The sequence below is a fragment of the Apus apus genome, chromosome 1 (assembly GCF_020740795.1).
Source record: "Apus apus isolate bApuApu2 chromosome 1, bApuApu2.pri.cur, whole genome shotgun sequence".
NCBI classification, from domain to species: domain Eukaryota; kingdom Metazoa; phylum Chordata; class Aves; order Apodiformes; family Apodidae; genus Apus; species Apus apus.
The window spans coordinates 139,492,376-139,511,835 of NC_067282.1; the positions used below are offsets into that span (position 1 = coordinate 139,492,376).

Here is a 19,460-nt window from a genome sequence, read left to right on the forward strand (position 1 = left end):
ATGACAGTGTGAGGTGGAGAAGAGCACACTAAGTAGCTCTGGTCCACGCTGTCACTGAAACGGAACAAGGAGTGCACAGTGACCTGGCACATTCTGCTGAGCAAATGACTGTTTTTATTTTCTCAAGTCATGGGACACTTTCAGGATGCTTCCTAATGGTTGTAATTGCTAATGAATTGAGCAGCACTCAGTACAGATAGTAATTTATTATTATACTGCTGAGTACTGCACTCAATAAAAAGTGGCTTAGAGCAGCCAAACAGGCTACCAAGCTGAATACATGATATATCTGTGGAGATACCCAGGAGAAAAGGAAGTATGGGTATGTCATTAGCAAGGAGCAATCAATGATTGAAAAGAAAAATTGAAAAAAAATATATTCTAAGCCAAATATTACCAACTATCTGGTCATTGAAGGCAGTACCATACTTCCACATGATTACATCTGGCACACAATCAATGCAGCTCAGTTCTAGGTAGCTTTGCTAACTGCATCACAGGTAGGACATGTCAGCTGTTCTCAGAAAGGTATAAGAATGACTTTTGTCAGTACAGAAGACTAAAAGGAGCTTGTACATCTCTTGGAATGACAGAATACTTTAGAGCTGAGAATAGAATTTGATTGTGATTATATTTTTTGCATGAAAGAAGGAAGCAGAACACGTGGCTACAAAATACAGTAGGAACTGTAGGTCAATCAGCTGCTGCTTCTTGGTATAACAGGAAGAGAACATTTAAAGTGAGGCAGTAAGTTGACTTAGTGATTCTGAAGATAAGCTGGTTGTAAGGTGGCTCTAGGACAACAAAGCAGGTCGTGCTTACTTTGGAACCGGAGCTTTTGTTAGGTACAAATTTTATCTGTTGTGCTTTTGTTGGTGTTGCAGGGTTAAAATAAATATTTTTTTCTATGGTAAATTTGAATAGAGATTGTTAATTCTTTACAAGCTCATGAAAGTCACTTTCCAGAGTCAATTTTAACTTCAATGGTTATGTTATTAAAGGGAGAAGGCATTATTTTAACTGCTTCATCGTAACTTTTTCAATAGTGCTATTATGAGAGGTTTCATTTGGCATGCCAGACTTTCAGGATGGTAAATGTTGCTTTAAAAAAAAAAAAAAAAGCTTTAAAAAATCCCACAATAGCTAACCAAGTTTCCTTTTGTGCTAACAATTGTGTTCTGTTTTGATAATGCATCTTTCTAACAATTCAGCTGATAATTTTCATAGAATGTGTATCAAAAGGTCAATTAAAAAAAAAAAAATAAGCTTCATTTGGAAGAATGAATTGAGGATTAAAATCAAGCATGCTTAACTATTAAAGTTGTCATGTGGAACATCTTGTTCATTTCTGCAGTAGATGTTGTTCTTTGTTTAGTCAGCCTTTTATTTCCAAAGCTATTCCTAAAGACAATTGTATCAGTAATAAAGGCTTTATTCACTAAATTATAAATTATTTGAAGCAGTAACTATGAAATTTCAATAGGGGGAAGTTTCATAACAGGTCTTTAAGGCATCACCATGATGCAGATAATAACAATTGAGCTTGTTGATGCAATTCTTTTCCCATTTCAACCATAATTTTCTCATTAGGTTTCTATTACATCTGTATTAAACCATCTTTTAAGAGACTTCAATTCATATGCTGTTGGTTTTTTTCCCAGGTTGTTTTCCTCAATAAGTGACAATAAGAATGAATGGACACATAGCAAACACCCCTCCTGGTGGATATGGAAATTATTTTCCTCAAATGAAGTAAGGTTATACCTTTGGTTTTCCTTATCTATTGTTATATTTTCTTCTTTACACTTACCTTTCAGATACAGCTGTAATTATTAGATGCCATTGAAAATAATAGAAGGGCAATTTCTGTAAAAGCATGTGCAGGTTCCAAACCATGTAACCGAACGGACAGATATTATCTGTCTGATCTTTATATGAGTGTAAGGGTAAAGCTGTATTACTTAATGGAGTTATCTGGAGGAGAAGAACAGACTTATTAAGTTACTTAGCTCTGAGTGAATGCATATTTATGCATAAAAGATGAGGCTGCCCTTTCCATCTGTGAGAAAACATTTTTTCCCAGTAAACTGTACTGAGCAACTGTTGCCTGAAAGTGTTACCTGAGATAAGAGGATGCTCCCTGTGTCAGAAGCATGGCACTAGGCTCATTCGCAGCACTAATGAGATTTGATCTAATCTGATGCCAAAGAACATGTATTCCTGTATGGAACAAAGCATCTGTGCTGTCATCTGCTTCTCATATTGTTGTACCTTTAAAGTGAGTTAGTATATGACTCATTCTTGTTGTTCCACTAGAAGGAAGTTGGATTGCCTTTTTATTTGTTGTAGGCAATGATAGTCCCTTTAAGTCTTTTACGAAAAGCAGCTAAAATTGTTAAAAACAATCAACACTTGTGTATGCAGGCAAAAAAAAAGCCCAAATCCTATGAAGACTTTAGTATAGTCTTTGTTATTAATATTATTTTAGATTTAATTTTTAATTAGTCTTTAATGTTATTAATCTTATTGTCTACTTACGTTATGGTTATATCTGGTATGGTATGTTTATACCACACCCTCATTGTGCTTGTTGTAGTTATGCAACAAAAAAAGAGCTCAGAAGGGTTTCCAGGCTAAGGGGATCATGCTTCATTGTATTAGTGCTGTGGAACAATTATCCAGTATCATCACCTCCACTAGTAACATTGTAGGTGCATGTAGCCCTACATAAGGGGAAAGGTTGTTTTTTTTTTCAGTGCCTGTTTCTGTGTGGCAAATGCATCTATACAGAAGTTAACCAGAAATGGTTTTATTTCAGTGGCTACGGTTCCCCAACATTTGCTCAGTCGGAGCAGAATTCAAGAACAAGTGCAAAAGCTCTTTATGGTAAGGTGGCATAAAGTCTCTAAACATTTATTTAAAATTGTTTAAATATCAATTGTGATGTCATGGTGAAAATATTTTACACATGTAAATCTGTAACTGTATGTACATACGCATGTATGTGTGTATATAAACAAAATTAAAGAACAAAGTGATTTTACTCCTACTGAAACTAAGTAGACTAGCTAGAAAATGTTTTTGTGATTTACTAAGGCAAGAACTCCCACCTGCTAATCTTTAAGGCAGCAATGTATAAAGCCTTTATCATAAAACTGAGTGATCTTGTAGCTAAGATATGTACTAGGGAGAAAGCATTTGGGAATCTAGCTGTGCTATAGATTTGATTCATGACATGTCTCCCCCTGCCTCCCCACCTTTATCCCCTCCTAACAGAAAAAGAATTTATGATATTATTCTTATTTGACACATGGATTTTGTGGAGGTTAGATTTGGTGTAACAGATTTGGAGCTCTAATTGGCCTGTTATTTTCAACAGGCTTTGTGACTGTCAAATGTGATGTTACTTATAAATGCCTAAAATTTTTTGCCCTTACCAACTGCAGATGCGAGTATTTGACTTGGCTGTATATGCCACAGTCTAGCTCATGGCCAAATCACTGTGGAAGCAGAATGTAGTCATGTTCTTTGCCAGCCAAATTGCATCGTTTCCTGGCTGTCCACCTCCACTGTGAATACATGCTACTGATAGCTATGCTGGTAATGGAAATAAAAGCAGCAATGAGGCTGAGAGGTGTTCTGCCATGAAAATCTGTGCATGTTGTTAAATGCTCTTTTGAAAGTCACTACAGCTGATAAGACTGGAAGAACAAGGTTTGCAATGAGGACCCCTTACACCTCAGCCTGCTCTCCCTTGTTGAGTCTACCACCTCTTCTGCTGGTTAATAAACCAGAAAGTTCAAAAAGAAGGTGTCTCATAACTGCAATAGTAACTAATAGTAACTAATTCCTCCCTCCTGTTTTGAGCGGGGTGATGGCTGGGGGTGAACTTAGGAGGTTAGGAGGGTGATGGCAGGATTCTTTGTGGAAGAGCATTGACTTTGCCCTTGGAGGGATATCCTGCAGCCTTCGAGTTTGGCTGCATTGGTTACTCACCCATCAGCACACAAGAACTTTTTTTGTACCGGTTGCCTTGTTGGCTTTTGAACTGTCTCAAAATTCATGAGGCTAAAAGCCTAGGAAAGAAGATTGGAGGTCTCCTGGCTTTCTCTCCTCTTAAAAGAGGAGCAGTGTGGAAAACCTGATGTGGTTTCATGGCTGAAGGAACTGTGCCAGAGTAGTGTGGCGATCCACTTATGGAAAACATCAGATAAGACAGGACTAGAAACCATTTGGAACATTTGTCATTTAAAAGGTTGCATATAAATAATTCTAAATTTAAATATATCTTTTCTAGTGGTATGCTACAAAACTAGTCACTTGACATAGTATTAAAGGCAGGAACTGCAACTGAGGAAAATGCTAAAGTGATTGTTTTTAACAGTGATTTCTGCATCCTGTATGAGCCCACTCGACAAACTGATTGCACGTGTTGACAGAAATAGTAGGTGGTAACAGAAACCAGCAAGAGACATTGAAAAAAAAATAAAAAAAATCACAGCAGATTGTTTCTTTCTGAGACATTAAGAGAGCGCTGTGCTTTTGCTTTTTCTTTTCCTTTTATATCATCTTAATAATTTTTTAAGAGCGCAAGTTTTGAACAGTGTGGCAGTATCAGTAAATGTCTTAACCACATCCTTTAATCTTTGTGAGCTTTTAAAATAACATCTCTCTGAGCTTTTTCATCTCAGACATGTCATGGGGTAGTCATAAGTCAATAGAAGATGGGGACAAGTGAGCTAATTTGAGGTGTATAATGGTTAACAGCTTTTTACCTCTAAAATGCATAATTGACTTCAGGTACTAATTGAAAATGCTTACCCTATAGCAGTTGCGAGATGTCTCCTCTAAAACAAATTGTTGATTTTGGTTCACTTCCATTGCTATATATCACAGAATTGCAGTTGCAGTTGCCAGAGACTGAATGAAGTGGAAGACTTAATTATCCTGGAGCTCTGAGTAAAGATATATTGGCACAGCTTTTACAGAGGCATTTGCACATTCTACTGCTTCTGCTCTGTTTTGTATGCATAAAGAGCTACGTTGTCAGTATCACCAAATGTATGAACAGGAAAAAAACAAAGAAGACACCTAAACCTTTCTCAGATTCAGGGAAATCATATATACGTGTGTGTGTGTATATTTAATTTTAGCAACTAGGTTACCATTCTGCTGCATCCCACACGTCTTTCTTTTGGATGTAAAGGATTTTTGTACATGTTGTTCCAAGGTGAGGGAAACCAGTTGAATTATACGGGACTTGTTAAAATGTGTTAAAAGTGCATATTATAAAATATTTTATTTATATCTGATTTGTAATTAATGGCTAACTTCAGTATTTTATATGAGATCCATGAGACTGAAAGCTACAAAGCAGGTTGGAGGTATCCTAGCTTTCTTTTTTGTTTTATATTAAGTACATGTATAGTAAATGTACGTATTTATGTAAATATATAAAACTTGTATATTTAATATATTCACTTATAATGGGAAAAATTAAGAAATTTTATCATTAAATTGAAATGGAATCTACTTTTTTGTTTTGATAAAATGTAGCAATATAATGTTAGCAGCAAACTTTGTCCGTGACAAACTTCTTTTTCTTGGAAGAGTTCTGAATGTCATTAGGACTGAAACACCTATTTACAGGTATAAAAAAAAATGAAGTTGATACCTGGGCTCTTAAGTCATTCAAGCGCAGTAAAGACAAAAATAATGTGTGTGTATATATATATCTGTGGGTGCACATATATATATGCACATTATTGCACATTACATGTATATGTTATGGCATGAAGTTTACCTCTTGATTTGCAGTTCTGAGGTTGTTCATGATTGTTCAGTTCTTATGTTATCAGGCAGAAGGCTGGCCACAGTGCCAGTGGGAAGGAGACCAGAGTCTTTTTAGTGTTACAGACAGTTAGTTAAAAACTAGACTGGAGCCACCACTATCTCTGGTGTTGTTATCTGATAGCAAAAACTTCCTTGCAACTGCCTGTTTTCCTGTGTCAAATAATCCCTTTGTTTTCACTCATTTCCTTCCTGAAGCGAACTGTTTTCTATTTGCATGCTAAATCTCTTGCTGAACTCAGAGGGAAGGTGCCCTCTGCACATTCTTCTGGGGTTTATTTCATCATTTACTTCCTGATCTTTTCATCTGAAATGGGTTTTGGCTCGTACTGTTACCTGTTGTTCTAGCATTGGCTTCTCCATCTGTCTTCTGCAGCTCTGCTTGCAGGAGACGCACAGCATCAGTCGGTGCCAATAGCCAGGGCTGTGCTGGGGGTTTGCCAGCCACTGACACAGTGTGGAGCAGCCCCATTCCTTAGGAGTAGCAGCAAGCTAGTGGTATGCTCCAGATTGTTAGATTATTATATTGCACAGAATTTAAAGATGTTCCTAAAATTGTCTTCACACTACGTAAGAAAAGACTAGGTGTTTTGTACACTGTGCTTATTCTCATCTCTGTGATTAGGTGCTAGCAGTGAAATTGCATGTGTATTTTTGCGTTGCTCAAATACCTCATTCAGAGAAAGAAATGTAGTGTAATAAATTCAAGGAAATCACAAGCAGATCATAGACTAGGTATAGGAGTCCATTAAAAGCAGCCATCCATGTAACATGCTTGTTTTATTTGATACTCAAATTAATTAACCTGACAATTGACTTCTAAACAAGCCACTTGCTCTGATAGCTGGTTCCACAGAGCCATCAGGGAGAAGCTTGTGGCACAAATCTCTGAAAGTGACAGTGTTTGCTTCTGTCTTAATGAGATTTTTTTAAAAACTCATTTTGACTGTTCTGCCCAGATGTGTAGGTCACGTCTCCTGCACTTTGCTCTCAGTCTTATGTTGAGTTTTTCCAGCTGCTGCAGTACATCCTTAAAGGAGTGTCAGCAATAAATCCAATTCAAACCATAAATATACAGTAATAAACTAAATGTTGGGCTTTTCTGCTTGATGATGTGTGGCATTAATTTAGACTAACACTCCAGGATTCTTAGGACAGCCTCTGAGGGAGACTCTTAATCCACGTCCACATGGATTCTCATCAGATTTCAGAGCTTTATCTCTTTGTACTCTGCAAGAGATTGTCCAATTAGGCAGTGGCAGGGGAAGGTGAGATCCGCCATTATCATTCTTTGCACTATCATAACCATAACACTGATGCCATTTATCACATCTGGCCTATCTAATTATTTGTAAGACATCAGTGGAAGTCTAAGCATCAGAAGTCCTCATTTCTTTTTTAGGCTTTTAGGAATTTAAAATTTGTTGTACCTAAAGGTATCATAGCCCTACCCTAGCCAGTACCACCCATGCTTCAGGTCATCTGTTAAGATCAAGACTGAGATATTTTGACTGAGATACATCTGAACAGTGGCACAGAGCCCCAGGGTATGGCAGAGTTTATTAAGCAGCTTTCTAATTTGCCATGTTGTTACACTCTCTCCCCGTTAGAAAATGGGTGAGGCAGGACTAACTTTAGCTATGTTGGGTTCTATTCATAGCTCTGCCTCAAGGGATCTTGGGCCACACTGGTGTTTCTGCCTAAAACTGTGGAACCTTTCCAAAGTAAGAAATGTTCTTTTATAGGAATAACTGGGGACAGCACAAAGTTCTTAGTGTAGGGAGGACAAATAAGAGAATGAGCAATGGCAATGTCAAGTCCTGTTCGTCTCTGTCATATACTGTCCAGTGTATTATTTTCTTGGCTAAAAGTCTTTGGTTAAGAGGTGTTTTTTTTGTTTTCTGGTGTTTTGGCTGCCTCAAAAATTGCTATGAACCAGTATCTTTTCAATTCTTTTTGAAACCAGAACATGGTCCATTCCTGATGACAGGCAAATTCAGTAAGTTCACAAAGATATAAGTAGCAGTAGCATCTCTCCATGAGGCAGCAGGAAGACAGTTAGTTTCTGTGGATTATTGTTTGGTTTTGTTGTTTGTTTTTTTTTACTCTGAAAGGTTTAGTAGCTAGTAGATCTTATAGTCAGGACCTGTGAGTGAAATGCTTTTCTGCTTTTAAGTTTATTGCTCTTGCCTCGCAAGAGATTTTATTTTGCTCAAATTCCTCTGGGTTGCATTTGCTATAGATTGTGATTAAGAATTTAACTTAAATGTGTTCTGCCATGATCCTTTTCTATTTTTATTTTTTTTCCTTTATCAGAGGGAAAATACTTGAATTGTGTGCAGCATATCAGCAGGGTTTGAGCTAACTGCTGTATTAAGGCTGTACTATATTATACATGTTGGATTTAAGAGCAGCAGTAAGTAGAGTAAATAGAAAAAACTCAATAGTTTTGATAGTTTTATTCATCCTTTGATAGTTCTACAACTCCTACCCGGAAGTCCCTGTTGCAGAATTTTGCTTTAGCTTCAATAACTCTTCTTACATGAAGGGACCTGTGAGAGTCTGAGATTGATCAGGAGGATTAGGAGAGTGAAATGGAGCACACAAAAAATTGGGTTTTTTCCACTGTTGGGGGGTGACCCCAGCCAGCAACTAAGGACCTACCCAGTTGCTTGCTCATTCCCCATTTTTAGTTGCATGCTTTGCTGCAGAGTTCAGATTGCATCATTTTCTTGAACTCCCAGAAAAGGGAGTCTCCAAAATCTGCATAAGTGACATATATTACATGGGGGTTTTGGAAAAAGGGCCTATAGGATAACAAAAAACAGTGGTTGATACCATTTGACTGTCAGTGCTTAAGGTTCATTTGGACAATATCCTTAATAATATGCCTTAACTTTTTGTCAGAATTGAAGTGGTCAGGCAGTTGGAGTAGATGATTGTTGTAGGTCCCTTCCAACTGAAATATTTAATTCCATTCTATTCTATTTTATTCTAAATGATAACTTGGTTCTCTCCAGTTTCCAATAATCATTCTGCTTGCATTAAAAAATAAATAGGTAAATAGGAATTGTTGCTGAACTCAGTGTGAACTGTCAGTTGCTGTGGTGACCATACATTATACTAAAGTTCTTGTTACTATTTGGTTGTAAATAAGAATGCAAAACTTGGGACTCTTCTTGTCTTTCAAGTATAGGCAACCACAGATTTTATTAGCATTCAGAAAGCTCTATTTCTTATATAAACAACGTTGTTCTCACCATGACATCATGTGTTCAAAACCTTGCCATCAGGTCTGTTGAGACTGGTAGGGCTGCTGCTCTGTGGAAGAGGATGTGTTAATCAGTGGTATGAATGGTTTTAGACAGCCTGCCTTAACACAGGACAAGATTTCTGTGAAACACAGCAAGGAATCTATTACAAAAGTTACTCACTTCTTGATTCCTTTGGAGCCTCTACATATTCTTTGTTCATTTAAAACTACTCGTAACTGTTATTGTTTGCAGAATAAACCTTACAGTGGATGCAACATTTCTTATCCTGGTTTAACTTGATATTGTTAAAAAACTAATACTTTTGTTCACCTAAAAAAAGATAATGACATTCAAAGCTGAATATTTGATGCATTGTTAATTGAAACAGGTGGCATGTTGTTTGTTGTGGTGGGTTGTTTTTGTTTTTGTTTTTTTAAAGCATATTTTCTTTCTTACTGGATGGCATCTAACTATCATTTACAGCTTATAATAGAAGACTGTTAACTGATCCTCCTTGGAGATGCAAATAATTCTACGGGGTTAAACTAGATACTATTTTTTAATTCCCTTGTTTTGTTAGGAACAGATGGACTTTACTTCTTCAGGTCGTCATCCAAACAAAAAAAGAAAGGTAGCAAGTCAGATAGTATTGCTTTACTGACTCTTTTGTTGGGGCATGCATGTGTGTGTCTGTCGTAGTTAAAAAGAAAATCAATGAGAAAAAACACTTCAAGAAACATGCTGCAAAAGCAGAAATAGCAGTTATAGTTGGAATTAATGGACATACTCTGCTCTGGGATTTCAGAATAATGGATAATTAAGTCAAGACATCTATTTTTAAATATTTATACACCTAGTTACAAATTCTGATAATGCACGGGTTTCTTGCATTTGGCTGATTGCACTGCACTCTTCTCTTGCTTAAATAAGCTGTGTAGGTGCTGTACAGTAGCAGGAAGGCCTTGTTGCATGGGCAGTGTTGATCATCATGCAACGGGGGCTTCAAGCCAGTGAGGGATTTTGGAATCCATATTGCCTTTAATGAAAGTCACTGATAATTGGAGACATAAATGGGCATGATTATAAGAGGGGGGAAAATTCTTCAGCAAGAGACACCTGAAAATGAGGGCACTGCTGTATCTGTCAGCACCTGAAATTCCTGTCTGAAGGAACCACGGTCACGGAAGAGCCTTTTACAGTTTGACTTGTATGATGTCCTCACTGCAGGTCTCTGTATATCACAGATCACGTGCTTCGTAGTAGTCAGTGTTTTTTGTTAGTGTGCAAAAAGTAACTTATCTTTCCTGTCAACAGAACCACATACTTTTATTTTCCCCCCAAGTACTCCGAGTATAATGAAATAGATATATTTTCTACATACATCAGGTACTTTCCTTCTGAAAAAAATTAAAACGCCTATTTTATTTGAAGATCAGAAGTTATTTAATGAAATGGAGAGAAAAGAATTACCTACTTGCAGAGTTTCTTTGGACCAGTCTCAGACAAGTCTCCTAGTGACTTTCTTCCTTAGCCAAAGCTCCTAGTATTCTAGATCCGGCACCGAAATGGTTTTGGTGAAAAAACAGAAAAACCCTCCAGATGTTCTTTCCATTTTAGAAGTTTTCTTCAGTATTCATCTGGGTTCATTATTTTGTGGTGTGTGTGTATATCCTGTCATCATCTTCCATCTTCCCATCCCTCCTCTCCTGGTTTGATTAATCTACTTATGGACTAAAGAGAAACACTGTTTCTGATTTTGCAGCATTGTGTTTTATTCAGCTGAAAAATATTTCTGTTTAGCAATCTTTTATGTGGTTTGTTGGGGTTTTTTTGCCTCTTTCCATGTGTATTTCTACATTAGTAATTCATCAAACTGAATACTTTAGGAAGAAATAAGATATGAGTTAGGTCTGCTTTGTGTGTGGTTTTGCTGTTTTGCAGATTTAACATGTGTATCAGAAATTACTTACACTTTCAAATACATTCATACAAATTCAGTAAGCCTGATGGTATTGCTGCCAAAGGTGGCAAGCTGGTGATTTTAATAGTCAGGCTTCCCAACAAAGCATTTTCAGTCAGAACACTACTCCCCTCCGGTGTCCTGACTCACTGTGATGAGATAACTGGCTTTTGTTTGCACCCACTGGCTCTCCCTTAACATCGTTGACGTAAGTATGGTCCTTGTGCTGAACTATGTGAGGGTGAAGGTTTTTTCTGTCAATATACAGAAATTATCAGCAGCCCATCTTTTGCTTTCGCGTATGCAACTAGGCTTAAGTGTCTCTGAAAACTAGTTAAAACAGCATGATAAGAATTTGAATGAATAATGATTCTTTCTTTTCCTCCCATCTCTAGAACAAAGAAAGAATTATGCACGAGACAGTGCCAGCAGTATATCCGAAACTTCACAGTATCACGTAGAGGTGAGACAAGGAGTGATATGCCAATTATAGCTTTCAGTTGCATGCAGTTATTTTTGCCTACATGATTTTTGAGGATACATATGCTTGAAGGCATATACATCTTCCAAAATACCCTGCCAGCTTGAGGTCACTTCAGAATAGATAACATTGAAATGTCTCAAATTCTATAGCTTTGCCATAATGATCTGAAATTTTGATGCAGAAGAATGTAAGCAAAATTGTGTGTAGTTTGGCACATGGACAGGACTTCTCAATGGGGTATCAATTCAATATGTTATGCTGCCCTGTCTCTGAACTTGCCTTGTTGCAAGGGTGAGGCAGAGCTGAAAACCCTGTGCTGTTGGTGAGGCACACTGGATAATATTTAAAATTAATACTTTGATGAGGTATAATCAGCAGAGGTGACAGAGTATTCAGAAAAAGCTGAGCATTAACCCCTAAAAGTCACACTTAGTCTATTATGTAGTAGTTAAATATATTCTGCCTACATAAATTCTTCGCCAATGTGAAATGCAAAATATGTTCTTTCCTGTCTTAGGCCTCTTTGCAGAATTGCTGTGTGCTACTGTCATATTTTATCTAGGAGTACATATTTTTAAAATATTCAGCAAAATACCCCTGGATACCCATATGTAGCCTGTTAATCTCTTTTGGATGTAATGCCTCATTTTGTAGTCTTACTTTGGTACAAACTTTCTTGCACTGTCATCTGACCACTATCATGGGTTAAGCTAAGTCTTGCAAATGCCATAGATGCTCAGCTCCTTTTTGCTGGGTTTTAAATTACTTGTAAATGGTGAGATCATATGCAGAATAGTCTTATTTTCAAGTGCTTCTATCCTTTGATTGGTTTGCAAATGAATACTTGAGCTTCTTCTAATAGTCTGTATTTTTCTTTGGTTTCTTCATAACAGTTTTGGTATTGTACTGGCATAAAAATTAGTACTTTTAATTGGAGTCTAAGCATTCCTGTGTGAGAAGTCAGTAGAGAGTTTGTTTCACCTTCTTTTAAATACTTTTATTATATGCAGCTTGTGTCTGCTCTCTTGTCTGTCATAACTAAGTGCAATTATCCTATAATAAGTTGTTTAGGAGATAGATGTGCAAGCATATATTGACATTGGTTCAGCTTGAATGAGTATAAATAAGAATGTGAAGCTGGATTTATGCCTGGATAAAATGAAATAATTTTATGGGTTGTCTTGCGCAGTTGCCATGTTGAAGGAGAAATTGTCAAAGCTATAATGACAGGGAAAGTAGTTGAGGTGATGTCTGTGAGGTAGTATTTATTTTCTAGACAATTATTTGAATCTGAAGAATATTCCAAGTTGATGGTGAGCAGAAGTAGTGAGCATACTACATTTCTACTGTGATCCATGTAAAAGAAATGACTGGCCTGTCCATAAGGTATCCCAGTCAGATGTGAACCCATCATGGGTGCCATCAGGGTGCTAGCTGGCAGGTCTGGAAGAAATGAGGACGCTCCAGGTCAGCGTGGTGGTGGACGTATGTTGGTAGGGCATTTCTGGGAAGCTTCTGCTGGTGCTTCCTGGATTTAGCTTGCCAAGAGAAACAGGTTTTCGCTTCTCAAGAAAGCTCATTAAATACTCAGAGCTTAATTCTAGCTGTGATACCTGAAAGATGTCAGAATATGCCTTCAAGCCTAATCACTGAGTTTAAAGAGGAAATGACAGAGGATGAGAAACAATGAGTTGTGAAAGTCAGTTAACTTAAAATGACATGACGGACTAAAAAACCTCTCTTATGGCTTTTTGGTGGGATCTGTCATATACAAAGGCACTGTATTCATGAATAATTTGTATTGCTATTTCCTGGCATTTTGATTACTGACACTCTCCTGGCAATAGGGAAAATTACAATTATTTATTTTTTTAAATTCACTAGCACTTGACCACCTTTGTTCTGGACCGAAAAGAGGCAATGATTACCGTAGATGATGGAATAAGGAAGCTGAAATTGCTGGATGCCAAAGGCAAAGTGTGGACTCAAGATATGATTCTTCAAGTAGATGACAAAGCTGTCAGTTTGGTGGACTTGGAATCAAAGGTAAGATCTGTGAATGGCAGTCTCATTTTCAGAGAGAGACAGAGAGAGAGAGAAAAAAAGAGAACAGGCAGAAAAATTATGTATGTGAGATTCTGTATTTTAATTAGCTTATTATCACTTTTCCTTTTTAACTTGTGCAGCTTTTCTCAGATCAGGACACTGTATTGTAAGGTGTTTTTGTGTGTGTGTTTTTTTTTCTGGCAGAATGAACTGGAGAATTTTCCTTTAAGTACAATTCAGCATTGTCAAGCTGTGATGAATGCATGCAATTACAATTCAATTCTTGCATTAGTATGTAAAGAACCAACCCAAAACAAGCCTGATTTGCATCTTTTCCAATGTGATGAGATTAAGGTAAGCTAGTAATGGAAATCTGCTATGACTTATTTGAATAGGGGAATTTTTATGAATTGGCAAACTCAGTTGCTAAAATCAACTGGGCTGATTCAGAAAAAATAATTATGTTATTTTATTCTTATAAATAGTATTTGAGTTTAATGCATTTACGATATCAACAGTACTTATAATATGTTAGTAAATGTAGCTTAGCATGTCTTGCAAGAGTCTATATAAAATGAATATTTAGTGCATAAGCAAATACGTCATTACTATAAATGTTGATTCTTGGGTTCTGTAGCTGTTCGTTTAGGTTTGCAAATGAGTAAAGCTCTGGAATATGTATGTGGTTTATATTTACACTTCTGAGGAAAGTGGTGTAGAATACTTTGAGTTATCTCAAATTTATCTTATAATCTGCAGAGAACTCATCTGAGCTCTGAGTCTTAGTCTTTCCCCTTTTCCTCCTCTTTTTGTCACTGAACAATTAAACCTCTACATTCCCATCTCCCTGCATCTCTGCTCTGCTGGAGAGATAATGAAAAGGAAAACATTACTTGTGAGAGGGGCAAAATAAGGGAAGAGATTGTTGATTTGTGATTAACATATTTCCTTCAAGCATAAATATATTTTTAAGGTATTCTGTATATACTGTATATTCTGTATATACTTCTGTGTCCCCAGGATTATAAAATTTTATTTATGTTAGTTGCTCTACATAATTGGTATTTCACTAAATTCCAATAGATAATTTCATGGGTATTTTAAGATTCTTTTGTAGTAGTTCATGTCATTGTCTTAAAAGACTAATGGGGCTAATCACATTGTGCCAACTGTTTTGAAATTGGTATTGCAAGAATGGTGTGAAGATCACTGGCTATGTGTGATTAGTTGCACAGAATTTGTTGTTCAATGGAAACTGGGATCCTGTGAGAAGTTCAGGTGTCATTACATTAAAAAATGCAGGGAATTGCATTGGACCCAGCTTTCCAAAGTGTACAGGTGATCTCTTTTCTTCAGACTTTCATCTTTTGAAGTTGTTCCTCTATGTACAAATAAAAATGCAGGGCACATAAGGATGTGTTGGAGGTCCATGATCCTCCTTTTTTTCTGAGGTATTGTTTGAGTCTCTGACCATACCCTAGCTTTTGTTCTTTACCTATGAGACTTGGCTGGTTTTGAAAGGTTAGTTCCTTCTCCCTTGCCTTTTTCCTGATTTTGATTAGACGTTTGCATAAACCTCAGGAGCCTCTGCTATAAAAAAATAAGTCAAAATCTTTAATATTTGGGGCATTCATTATTTTCTAAACAAAAAATAATATTCATAAATGTAAAGAGTATGATTAATGGAATTCATATGGGTTTAAGTTTCTCAAACTCCCTAAGTTTTTGCATTAATTCTTTAAGCTGAGTGTCTCTCTTGTCCATATTCTGTAGTGCAACTCATTATAGCTTGAGAGGTACTTTAATCTCCTTGGATTGTAAATTAAACAAAGTCTGCTAAAGTTACGTATTCCTCAAAAAAAGTTACATACATCTCCACTATCAGGGTGCTAAGAAAGATGTGGACCTTGTAGAGTGAGCCAGAAACTGTCAGATTTGGACTTTGATAACCTGTGTAGGAAATTAATTTGTCAGCTGAAGACGTGTAACAGAGCATTCTAAATCCTATGAGAAGCTGTGACCTATTTAACACAAGATCTATTAGAATGGTGCCTTAGACATGCATCAGAATTCCACTTGTAGGCCAGTGGTGGAGGCAGAATGCAGTTATAAAGAGGCAGTAACCTCCAGATTAGGAAGTGTTCTGAAAGATTCGTCTTCTACTAAATCAAAGAGAAATTGGAGGTTATCTTTATTTCTTAAAGGAAATTGCATCACTAGAAGTTGCTTTCCTAATTGTTTATGCTGCTACTATTTATAGTAGTTTTACTGCCACTATCTATAGTAGATTTTTTTTATATATAATGTCTTTCCCCTAACATGCTTGAGAAAAACAAAAATTACGTACATGGAGGGGAAAAAATAGCTTATTCAATAATGTTTGACTTGAGATAATTACAGCTGTTCAGACAAACTTGGTAGCTAGATGACATACTCATCTGATGATAATGCTGGAGATTGGAACATTGAAAAAAATAGCAAGTCTCAAACAATAGCAGTGTGTGTTTCTTTGTTCTGTCTATGTGTAAAAATAATTTATCCCAGAACTTCTAAATAATTGAGATTTGATAAGGGGCTCTGAAATCTTAAGATGCCCTAAAAAAGTCTGTGAGGGGATATAGGTAATAACTGATGGTTTCTGCTTCTGTCTCTTCAGGCTAGCTTCATTCATGAAGATATTGAAAGTGCAATCAGTGACAGCAAGAGTGGGAAACAAAAGAAGAGGCTTGAAACACTGAGGTAAAATCTAACTTCTTGGCAGTATAAAGGATCACCAAATGGGTTTTATAGCATTCAGAAGCTCTGCATGTCTGTCTGCTTTTTTTTTTACTCTTCATGGCTAGTTAATAGTATACTTCCAAAACCATATGTAGAGGTCTTGCTTAAAGAATTTTTTCATGCTCTCTCAATTTATAGCATCAGTTAGTATTGAACGGCCTTCTGATAGTATATCTCAGCAACACTTATTTTTGTGGTCCAGACAGACAGGTTTTGCTGGACAAAAATAATTGAGTATAAATGTCACTGTTGTATGAATGAATTTATAATAGTCTTAGTTACCTCTTCAGTTCTGATGTGCAACTCATGAAGTTTTCCTAGAGTAATAGACAAATAGACACTCCTATAAAAAAAGAAAACAAAAACTGAACTGTGTCTAACTTTACCTGTGAGTTTAAAATTAAATAAGTACACTTTACTATTTGTGGGACTGTAACAAACATGTATAAGCACAAAGAGGTAATCCAGAAGGACTCAAATACATTGGATGTTCTGGGAAACTAATGAGATTTAATTGGGAGAAGAATGTAGGTCAGTGCCTCTAGTGGGGAAAATAATCTGTGATATCAGTCTCTGAGGGCTACGAGGCCAAGAGGTCACGAGTGCGTGACAGCTCTGCGCTGGTTACGCGCTGTCGTATCATGTAAGTGCTAGAATCAGGTCACAGGGAGAGACCCTCCTCCCTGACATTGCATTATTGAGTTGCTCCAAGGTTACTGACAAGGAGAAGTGTGGAACATGCAGAGAGCAGTGCACAGGAGACTGGAGAAAGGAACAGTCATGGAAACATTATTTTTTTGTTTGGTGTCCAAGGACTAGATAACTCGTGACATTTTGCGGTGGTCTTGAATGCTATGAATGAGATGGGATTGTAAAGAGAAGAATTTAAGGTGAAGGTCTTGCTTTTAAATAGGGACATGGGGAAGGGGTAGCTTGTGTATGTGACAATTGTTGGTATTTTTTGTCTGTTGGTATTAAGTTGCAGAAAGACTTGAAAACCTCTTTCCTTTATCTTTTTTAAAACCATATTAAGAACTGGAAAACTAGAAAATTGCAGATGGGAGAATGTATACAGTCTATGATGGCATGGTACATTTGTATCAAGAGAGGATGAATAGGCCCCTGAAATAAAAAAGAAAAATAACATCTAAATTGAATTGCTCTTGTTGGTAGAGTTTTCAAGAACAGTTGGTTGACAAACTGTCAGATTTGGGGATTAGATACCCAATTTGTGATGGCTGAGAGGTAACTTCTAATGAAACATTTCTTTCAAAATGGAAGTCCAGATAGTAAACTGTGTATCATGGTAAAAATGTTGTCTGCTAAACCCAAAGCACTGAATTTACCTGTCTAAATTGGCAGATCAGTAGATACTGTATTCTGCAGCAGTCTTTGGGGATTTCCTGTGTGGCCAAGTGACAAAGGTTTGCTAACCCCATCATAGAGTGGGTTTCCTACTATGTTTAATATACTTACACATCATGGTCTCGAGTACTGCTTACTTGGCAGTAGTAGAAGAGGTCCTTGTGAGGCTTCTTTGTCTTCTCTGATTAAGTACTAGAAAATAGAATGTTTTTCCTTTAAGTGTCACTTCTGGACTTTCTTCTCTTCCTCTAGGATGATTTCCAAAGCTGACAGCGCCATTCCTCCGCCGCCGCGGGCGCCTGCCCCTGTGCCACCAGGGACCATCACCCAGGTGGACGTGAGAAGCCGCGTGGCAGCGTGGTCTGCGTGGGCTGCAGAGCAGGGCGAGTGTGAGTATTTCTGGGAGCTCACTGCTGTGCAGTGCAGTGACAAGCAGTTGTCCTGGGGAGCAGGTTTTTATGATCCTTTGTAATAACAAGAAGTATTTGGAAAGACTGGTTTCATAAAGATTACAGTAGTCAAATCCAGATATGGAAATGTTTGTATTAGGTCGGCCCTCTGTCCTCACTGGCAGCAGACAGGATTATTCTCCAAGTCTAGTCTGAACTGCCCCAAGCCACCGTTGCCTGATTTGGCGAATAAGACCTGACTGCCATAATCTGTCTTGTCATTTACTTGGACTTATCCATTTTCTGAATTTCTGTTCAGAGCTGGTTTTATATGTGTTTAGCTGGGTGGGGTGTGGGCTACCAATTTTAACCTGGGGTTTTTTGAGGGCTAAATTGAGGCTTTTTTTGTTACATATATATATATATATATATATATATATATATATATATATATATATATATATATATTTAAATAACCAAATTAAAATTTTAGAATTAGAAGTCTTTAATTAAAGAATATTGTTGTATTAAATTATAGCTATATCACTCAATGAAGGACACAACTATGCAAAGAAAACAACTAAAAGTGTTCAAATAAATTTGTAATGTTAAGAATATTTTAATCTACTAATCTACAGTATTACATCTATCTTGATTAAAGGCTAGTTTGTTCTGCTTTAGTTCTCACTTCAGAAAGGTTTCAGACCATTCGTGAATCTGAGTTGCTGCGATTCCTTTTATTCCACTCAATGTGGATCTTTTCTAAAGTATATGCACTAAAATCTCACCCAATGCAGTGCTTAGTGTGACTTAAAAATGCAAAACTTACAGTTTCTCAAAATGCTAACCCTTGTTGTTTTCAAATAAAAGTCACTGACTCTGTATGTTGTTATTTGGAAATACCAGTTCTATCCCATTGTTACCTCCCATTTCTGTTGCCAGACTTGGCATCCCTTTTTTGGTAGTTACCTTTTATCACAATATTTTCTTCAAAGTCATGGCCACACTCTTTCTTGCTTACTTTTGCTGGAGTAGCTTTCAGTGTATTTTTCAAAACAGGGTGATTTCTCATTACATCATATTTATAATCTGCCACTTTAATCTGTAATTTTTTTGTGTACACCCTGGAACCACACTTCTTTGTTTAACTTCATTTATGCAGGTAAGTTGACTGGAAGCATATGACTGAGGTTCTTTGTGAGACTTGGCAGGATCAGGCATTAAGGTGTAAGACTTTCAGGCTTTCTGGAATCCTTGCAGAGCAGACAGTACAAACAGTTTTGTCCATCTTTTTTTACAGTAGGATGGTTTAAAGTATAAGCTGTATAGGAAGT

The 19,460-nt window shown here is 36.9% G+C and overlaps 1 protein-coding gene across 5 annotated transcripts in view; it reads left to right on the plus strand.

Moving 5' to 3' along the window:
• EPS8 (epidermal growth factor receptor pathway substrate 8) overlaps nt 1–19,460 on the plus strand; it is a 140,169-nt gene that overhangs the window by 82,607 nt on the left and 38,102 nt on the right. For 4 of the 5 annotated variants that reach the window (XM_051618442.1, XM_051618434.1, XM_051618426.1 and 1 more), the window contains exons 3-9: nt 1,662–1,752; nt 2,819–2,886; nt 11,460–11,527; nt 13,433–13,594; nt 13,799–13,948; nt 16,251–16,333; nt 17,990–18,126. In XM_051618442.1, the coding sequence (XP_051474402.1) occupies nt 1,691–1,752; nt 2,819–2,886; nt 11,460–11,527; nt 13,433–13,594; nt 13,799–13,948; nt 16,251–16,333; nt 17,990–18,126 (730 nt within the window). In that variant the 5' untranslated portion in view covers nt 1,662–1,690. Of the gene's footprint in view, nt 1–826; nt 846–1,661; nt 1,753–2,818; nt 2,887–11,459; nt 11,528–13,432; nt 13,595–13,798; nt 13,949–16,250; nt 16,334–17,989; nt 18,127–19,460 lie in introns of those variants that run through there. The other variant, XM_051618453.1, reaches the window with a different exon arrangement.